An 8667-nucleotide genomic window follows, 5' to 3' on the forward strand; every position below is an offset into this window, starting at 1 on the left:
AGTAGTCTTATTTATAGGCTCACAGTTATAAAACTGCTAAAATACTTGGAGTATAATCTGATTAGGAGTCTGAGTCCTAGATCACATAGTCTTTAATTTTATCTTTCTGATTAGGAGTCTGAGTCCTAGATCACATGGTCTTAAGTCTTATCTTCATAGAATTCAAATTGGGTAGTAGAGTCCAAACTGGATATGACACTCTCTTTAGCTAATGTCATTCTATTAGGTTCCTTATCCCATATTGGATGGGATAAAAGTCTATCTTGATATACTCGAGATATACGTCTTTTTGGAGATAACGAATGGTCTTATAAATTGGGTCTAATCTTGCTGGGCCGACCTGATGGGCTCGGCCCCCGATACTACCTTAGGCCCACATGTCTTTGGTGTTAACTTTATCCCCAACAGCAATTTTTGTCAAATTTGACTTCTTTTAATTTGTAAACGGTGACATAATTGTTAGTCTATGACCGTTGTTTGTACCAAATCGCATTGATTAAATAATTAAATTCATTTGATTAAAAAAGGACATCAATTTGAGACGTCATTTTAAGAAGAAGAAAAAAAGACTTGTGTAATTCACGTCATTCAGATAAAGCAAAACATGTCGTTTTAATTACATTAGAGCACTAGTAGCAGTTACCCTATATTGGTTCCCTTCCCTATATTTAAGGAAAATTTCATGAAAAACATCAAAAAACCTCCCACAGCAGATGCCCTATATTTAGATGAGGGGGTTGGGAATGAATAGTGATTCCCAATGTATACATGTCTACTATTCATTCCCTATGTATTATTTTAATATAAAATAAGTATAATTAATTGATATAGGGAAGAGAGAAAAAGTAGGAAAGAAAGAAAAAGAATAAAATAAGAGTAAAAAAATAATATTTAATTGATATAGGGAAAGGTAAGGGAATCTATTGTGGGGTATTTTTTTTATAGGGAAGTAAAAAGTAGTTTTGTTCCGTAAACATAGGAAAAATGGTTGGGAATCTGCTGCTAGTGCTCTTACAAAGGGACGTAAATCCCTCAATTTGTTAACGACGTCAATCTACTTCATTTCAGAGCATATTTAGTGGACTCTCTAAATTTTTTCTAGATTTTAGTTCAAGAATCTACTTCTTCTTCTTTTTCTTTTTCCTCTTTTTTTTTTTTTTTTTTTTTTTTTTTTTTTAAATTTTAATTTTATCTATCACTTTTAAAAAACTTCATTCAGATAAAGCAAAACACCAAAAAAAAAAAAAAAAAAAAAAAAGGAAGAAGAAGAAAAAAAAAAAGAAGAAAAAAATTTCACGGCCAGTCATCTGGTTAGTCCCCCCCCCCCCCCCCAAAATAAAAAAATCACGCCCTAATTGAAACGATTTACGGTAACGTTTTTATTTTTTTTTTTATTATTTTTATTTTTTTGGTTGTGTGTAATGTTTGTCCACATTATGACAATCAAATAGGAAACTAAGTGATTCAGAAAAAAAAAAAAAAAAAAAAAAAAAAAAAAAGAAAAAGAAAACGAAAAATAAAAATAAAAAGAAAAAAAAAGTGGACAAAAATTTACCGTCAACGGTATTCTAAAACCAAAACACAAAACCACGGATTCGGCTTAGAGCATTACTAGCAGCTTTCCTACATGGGTTCCCTTCCCTACATTTTAGGAAAAATTTTAAAAAAGTCAAAAAATCTACACCACAGCAGCTTCCCTTCCATTTTCCATTCCCTGGGAAGTGAACAGTTCTTCCCACTCTATTGTTTAATAATAAAAAATACACACTCTCTCTCTCTCTCTCTCTCTCTCTCTCTCTCTCTCTCTCTGTGCACGCCTTTTCTCTCTCTCTTTCTCTGTAACACGCCTCACTTTCTCTCTCTCTCCCATTTCGTCATTCGCAACAGTCACCGCCGACCTACCGACGAGCCCAAGCCACCGGATCATCAGCGCGTGCCGCCACAGAGATCGGTGCTCTCACCTCCACAACCGACCCATGATCTCGCCGATAATCCTCCTCTCCAACATGTACCAGCGGCCGGACAAACCCCCCACAGGTTTCAACCCTTCAAAATCAAACAACCCATCGACTCCAACCTCCTCCATGTCGGAACCCACCACATCACCACCAATCAACCATCAACGACAAACAAAAACCCAATCCAAACACAACACCCTATCCCACCGGAAACCACCACCAAAATACACAAAAAAAAAAATAAAAAAAAATAAAAAAAAAATCCCCAATCAGTCCAAACGCGCCTTCACCTGGCATCCCAAACACGCCACTGCGCCTTCACCTTCCAGCGTCCACCAGTAGCCCACGACGAGAGAGGCGAGAGTGACAGAGATGAGAGAAAGAGTTGAGAGTGGCGAGAGTGACAGGCGAGAGAGGAAGAAGACAAAGACGGTAAAAAAAAAGAGAAAAAAAAAAGTTTATGGAATAAAGTAAAGTAAAATAAAATAATATATATGATTTTAATGATATAGGGAAAAGTAAAGGGAAGCTGTTGTGAGAAATTTTTTGATTGGAAAGTAAAAAGTGTTTTTGTTTCCTACATGTAGGGAAAATGACTGGGAAGAGAAGAGAACCTGCTAGGAATGCTCTTAGGTGCATTTCGTTACATTGGACCCCAGGATTTCGTTACATTGGACCCCAGGAAACAAAAAGACAACCCACTCACTCACTCAATTCAGCTTAAACCTTCCATCAAGCTTTTCATTTGTCCAAACCAAAACAACAGAAGAAGTTAAGACTCAAAACTGAGTGTGTCTGTCTTCTTCTTCTTTCTTTCGAGAGGGAGACGAGAGAGAGAGAGAGAGAGTTGGTGAACAAAAATCCAATGAGTGTATCTGTCTTAATTACTTTCACTTTCCTCCATTTTCCTGGCAGCCAAATTGAGAACTGAACCAAGAAATTGAGTTGTATCTGTCTTCTTTTTTTGTTTTAAGAGGGAGACGAGAGAGAGAGTTGGTCCAAAAAATCCATTGAGTATATCTGTCTTAATTACTTTCACTTTCCTCCATTTTCCTGGCAACCAAACAGCGGTGTGATCTTTTTGTTCAAAGGGAAGTGGTGCGCAATATGCTTTATAGCCCAAGAGAGTGAGAGCTGAAGAGTTTTTTTTTTTTTTCAAAAGCTAAGAGAGAGTTAGACTACAACGTTTCCTTTTAAAGAAGGGCTTGATTAAATCTCAGCCACCCATTTGTTTTACAACACGGTGCTGTAGTTTTAAACTACAACACCTAAGCCGGATCCCAAAACCACATGCGAAAATAATTACCAGTACAAAAACTAGACCCAGACCACTCAATTAAATCACAACAAATAATTTCTAATTAACAAATTAAATTTTTCCCATATTCGGATTTAAAAAGGACTCCCCTAGCCTAGATAAGTTGAGGTAATTGGATAAATGTCTAAAATTTCTGAATGTCATATCACAAAATTACAGATAGGAATACGATCCTCTCTATTTTAAATGAAATGAATACTATCAATTTTATAATTAGGATTTAAAGTTGATGCATCTAATGATAGTGACAGAGCCACGTAGAGCCTTGGAGGCCCGGCCTCTCCGAGGCCAAGGTTTTCTCAAGAAAAAAAAAAGTTAAAATTCTACCCCTAAATGAAATTGGATAAGACCCTATTCCTTACAGAAATTACTAGTAGGAGGAAGGTCATTGTACCCGTAATCTTGAAGAACACACTGAAGTAATTTTTTTTTTAATATATTCCACTTGAAAAGAATCCACAATCCTTATAATACAATGATTGGATAAGGATTACTGCCTAAAGCATTGAAACTTGGTAATGAAAATCATGTTTTACTGAGTATCTCTATGTCTTTACATAAGCCTCTGAACTCTGGTTGTGTTTACTTTGTATTAACAATTTTATTTCATCTTCTGTTGATGTACAACAATTGTAGCTGAGCAAGATGCTCTCCTTAAACTGTAGGATATACCAAAAAACAAGTACATTTAAATTACAAAAGAACAAAAATTGTTCAAATTTTCACCCAATGCTTCTTCTTTTTTTCTTCCCCCTTCTCACTTGAATAATAATTGAAAACCAGGATCATTGAATTCTATTGTCCACCTTTTATCTGTTCATATAATCCCCACAACAGAACACCAATCACGGTGTCTCTAACCAAGCTCTTAAGAAGACTATCAAGCCACCTATTGGAGCCATCACCATCTGGACTCTTACCTGCAAGGTCCCGAAACCGCAAGTTTCCTTGGTCTGATACAAGTGCATATATCACACCATTCATGTGGCCCTTTCCAATCACCCCCACCACTCTTTTACTATTATTCACAGCTTTGCTCCTCTTTAGTGACCATGCAAGGTACTGCAAAAGTAGCAGCCATATATCTCTTAGACGGCTGATTATAGGCCCTCAGGAAAGTGAAGCAGAAACATATTGATTTCGTTTTAGTTTGAAAGAAAAACAAAAAATACACTTAAATCAATGAGAATGTATTCATCTGTGTCAGAGTTGAAGTCATTTCAGGTTTCTAGTGGTGGCTGTGAACTACTTACAGTGTCTCGTTCATGTATAAGAGGCTGCAGGAGTGATGGAAATGAAAAACTTAGCTGCTCGTAGAGCTGCAAGGTGTCATCATCTGAACTTCGTACCTGCAATAGATTGTGGATATTCCAAATGGAAGAATTAAATTATTGTCACCATATAGTTGAAGCTTGAACTATGGTCTAAAATGCACGGGGTGGATATTACAGCCAACTCTAATTTTACATCTGAGAGCTAATAACTTTTCATTAATGCTTTTTTCCATTACTGTTGCACTGCATGCTATTTTGTAGATCCCGTTCACAATTGATTATTCCCTTTTAAAGGCTTCCTATCCTGCTTCATAGCAGAGCAATTTGCAACTAATCTGTAATTGATTCAGTTCCATCGGAACAGAAAACATACCTGTGAAAGTATTGGCATGGTCTATGTCCACGGATATGATTCTAGGATTGATAGAAACAGAAGTTTTGGTATAATCAGCCAACAATGACAATTTCCAGGTCAAAACAAATGTCATGGAGATGATGAAAAACAATTTCTGTAACCTACCCCAAATCAGATGAACAAAGGCTTTCTCAAGTTCAATATATGAAATAGATGATCGAAGACTTAAAGTCATCACTTCATAATATTTCTCTAAACACAAAAGTATGAATAGGAATAGTGACAGCCATATGATTGTTATGTGAATGATTTATCGAACACGCAACGGGATAATTTGATAGGTTCTGACGGTACTTAGACTTTAGATTCTGAGAGAACCTAAACCTTTTAGATTCTGAGCGAACTTAAACCTTTTTAAACATAAGGTTTGGTATTAATTCTGTTTTCATAACAGAGATTGTGGAGAATTAAAAATTAAAAAAAAGGCATACCAGTTTGATTTTGTGAAAGTATAGAACATGTTATATAAAACCAAATTTTCTGAGGAAACCTAAGCAATGATGCAGAAATCTCTGAACCATGAATCTCTCTCTCTCGCTCTCCCTCCCTCCTTATCAAACTTTAACAAGGAACATATTGGATCATCCAGGTAACAAATAAACTGTGGTAAGAGATCAACCTTGAGACTGTTCCTAGACATATCAGATGATGATGTTATCCCACGAATAACTGAGGTCACTAAACTCAGTTTCTCAGTCCATGTCAGAGAATTCCAAGCCCTTTCAAGCTGCAAGAACACAAACGATGCAAACTGAAACTCTGTTTTCTGGAAAATTATGTACAACATAAAAAATCCAGCTTTTAGAAAGAAATACCAATAAATATTCTAAAAATAGTGCATAATTGCTAACATAGCAACCAGAAGGACCAGAAATAGGATTTAAATTTAGAACCTAACTGGCATATTTTCACATAATTTGATCGCGTTGTCTCATGCGTATGTACATACCGTTATCTCAATTGGCCGATCCCCCAAAACAATTTGCGTGCCAAATTCTTCAGATACTTTTCGAGCAGCACGAAACTACATTTTAGAGAACAAAATTGTAAGCTATTAATGCCATAAACAAACAAATTTATATGTTATTTTTTGAATCAACTACCTCATCACCAAAAGGGCGGTTGATATCTGAAGAGAGTTTTGAGGAAAAAACTGCCAGTAGTAGACGTAGTGCTAGAGCGGTTTGACCACCTGGCATTTGGATATTCAGTAACTAATTTCATAAGCAGATAATCAAAATAAACAACAACTTGGTGCTTTGGTTACCCAAGTTTATGCTACGGCCAACAGCACCAAAAAACCCAGTCCCAGTCAAAGAAAACATATTTGAACGTAATTGTTGGCCAAGCTCACCGTCATTGGAAGTGTACATAATTCCAGCTCTGAAAATGAACCCTGCAACAATTGAAGTTAAGATGTGGATCGAAGATAAACAGATTTGACAATCATGTTAATTCTTATTGACATCTATCAAGTCAATCCAGGCACCAAAATAAATTATAGCAATTTCCAGATGAAGTGTGTGTCTTGAATCAACTTGCATTTATAGAAATCAACTTCCTGCATAAAGTGTTGGTTCTTTTTCTTGACATCAGTTCTAAGACTCATGCTTGCACCATTTTGTTGCAGACTCATACCCATTTCATCAAATTCAAGCAGAGTGATGCAAGATGAGTTAAGGGCAAATGGCGTTTCCCCTGACCTGTGCCGTACATGGAGGAAGATTTACAGTAAGGCTAGCCTAGTTAGGATTGTTATTGTAAATTGTGTTGGATGTGAGAGCTAATGGTTCTAATTCTAGATAATAAGTGGAGGGAACAGTGCGACTGGAGGTGGGATTTCTTGGAAATTTTTTACCTTAGTGAAAATTCATCAGATACTTTTGCTTGCGAAACCATAACATGGAAAAGCAAGTGGTAGAAAGCTGTCAAAAATTCATAACAGTAGCATTGTCCATTTTTGGAGAAATATCTTTGGTTTATAGAGCAGCATTCAGTATACTAAACAAAATCTAATTGCATACCCATTTGAGATCTCCAAAGACAAACTAAAATCAGCCCAAAAAACCAATAACCAAATCACACTTGCCTGCTTCTGCATAGCTCCACCACCAAATTATCAGGCTTCACGGCCCGCACTACGCGTTCAACATCCACAACCGATTCCTGGGAGATATGCGAAGTCCCAACCAACCATATCGCCTCCGGCTCCACGAACTCGGTCCTCCATGCCGGTACGGGACCATACCGCCTTTTCTCAATCAACACCAAGTTCCCATTCTGAGCCAAATCAAGCAATTCAGGTTGAGTTTGGGCTATTATGGCTATAGAATCATCCAAGATTTCTGTTCTAAAATCAAAGTCCGGTGGGGGTGGTTTGATTGAAACCTTGGAGGGTTTGAGAGGTTTTGTTGCGAGGGGAAATGGGTTGCTGGTGAAAATTGAAAAGGATGATTGGAGGGTCTCCATGGATGAGAATGAGAGAGCTATGTTGGTCTTGTGTGCGAGTCTCCAAAAATGCGATTTTTCTTGTGTTTCAGAATTGGGATAGGGTAACTAACTTTTAACGGCCATGAGCCTTGGGGGGTTCTCACGTGTGAGTGAGTTGAGTAGGTTGCTTCGTTCTTTTTTATTTTATTTTATTTTATGATTATTATTATTATTACTACTACAAAAGAGTGTTAAAACAGTTTCCTAGTGCCCAATGCCCAGCCAAGTTGTACATGCAAGAAAAGAGAGAATGTAAGAGCCTACCGGTAGGTATTGGCAGGTATTGGCAGGAATAACTGTGATGCTTAAGTCAGTATTGTATTTGTAAGACAGGAAGTCGGCCGGATTAAGTATGAGTTTTTGAGCCAGAGGCCAAAAAAAGGTATCTTTTATTTGGTTGGATCTTTTCTGTTATAGCATGTCCCATGTAACCGTATGAGCTTATGTTTTGGCCCAATCGTATCGTGGCCTAGGTATCAGGCGGGAACACAGGTGATATTGTGAGATTAGAAATGTTACATAAACTCTTACTTTTATGCTCTCAATTGCTTACTCCTTAACGTAGTAGCTGTCACGTTAACTTTCTACTAACTTGTTTTTGAAACACATCTCACTCTTTCTGTAAATGACACATTAAGGAGTAAGCACTTAGGAGTGTAAAAGTGAGAGTTTGTCCAGTATTTTTCTTGTCCTTTGCAATTGGAGCGGATTCTCTGCTGCGGATGATTTAATAAAACTGGGTCTATGTACCCCACTAATGGACTTTGAGCTTACGAGATGACCTTTCGGACGACTTCGGTGAGCTGGACAGCCTTGTCGGCCCCATTGCCATCACTGAGCAAGCTCGATTTTGGTCGTTTAAGATGGAATAAGAAAAGTGATATGACAAATTCAAACACAAATTAAACATGTGTGAAACTAGCAATTGAAAAAGCATTTGGATTAATGCATATATATGATGAGTCCTGGTGTGATGTGAAAGCTTTTTTGGGGCCTTTTGGACATGTCTCAAAACCGTGTTTAGCCTCTACAAAATTAAACTAATTAAAAATGTTGAAAAGGATGATGTAGTTACGCGTTAATTAGAAACGGCAAAACAAAATTATCATTGCTTAATTTTTATTTTAAGATTTAATGTGAATATCATTGTAAAAAATTCTCAAATAAGATATCAATCTAAATGAATTTATGAAATGCAATCCTCTTAACACT

General features: G+C 36.8%; 1 protein-coding gene across 2 annotated transcripts; it reads right to left on the reverse strand.

The window, feature by feature from the left end:
* Nucleotides 1-3804: 3804 nt before the first annotated feature.
* Nucleotides 3805-7490, reverse strand: LOC133860934 (uncharacterized). 2 transcript variants are annotated; one of them, XM_062296608.1, is made up of 7 exons: nt 7055-7193; nt 6233-6361; nt 6069-6157; nt 5915-5989; nt 5585-5692; nt 4530-4625; nt 3805-4338 (listed from the first exon to the last, which is right to left on the reverse strand). In XM_062296608.1, exons 2-7 carry the CDS (start codon nt 6336-6338, stop codon nt 4072-4074), a joined length of 741 nt encoding a protein of 246 aa, XP_062152592.1. In that variant the 5' UTR covers nt 6339-6361; nt 7055-7193; the 3' UTR covers nt 3805-4071. The 2 variants fall into 2 exon arrangements, with proteins under 2 accessions (XP_062152592.1, XP_062152591.1); XM_062296607.1 differs by having other exon boundaries at nt 3806-4338; nt 6233-6348; nt 7055-7490.
* Between the last annotated feature and the right edge of the window lie 1177 nt (nt 7491-8667).

The sequence above is a fragment of the Alnus glutinosa genome, chromosome 2 (assembly GCF_958979055.1).
Source record: "Alnus glutinosa chromosome 2, dhAlnGlut1.1, whole genome shotgun sequence".
Lineage (NCBI taxonomy): Eukaryota > Viridiplantae > Streptophyta > Magnoliopsida > Fagales > Betulaceae > Alnus > Alnus glutinosa.

What these genes read in the sequence shown, in the direction of transcription:
- LOC133860934 (XM_062296607.1), bottom strand. Translation starts at nt 7,434, where the DNA reads ATGGAGACCCTCCAATCATCCTTTTCAATTTTCACCAGCAACCCATTT. An exon ending in GTGGAGCTATGCAGAAGCAG is followed by an intron (nt 6,349 to 7,054) that starts GCAAGTGTGATT and finishes GTTCATTTTCAG; the next exon opens with AGCTGGAATTATGTACACTT. An exon ending in ACCGCCCTTTTGGTGATGAG is followed by an intron (nt 5,990 to 6,068) that starts GTAGTTGATTCA and finishes TCTAAAATGTAG; the next exon opens with TTTCGTGCTGCTCGAAAAGT.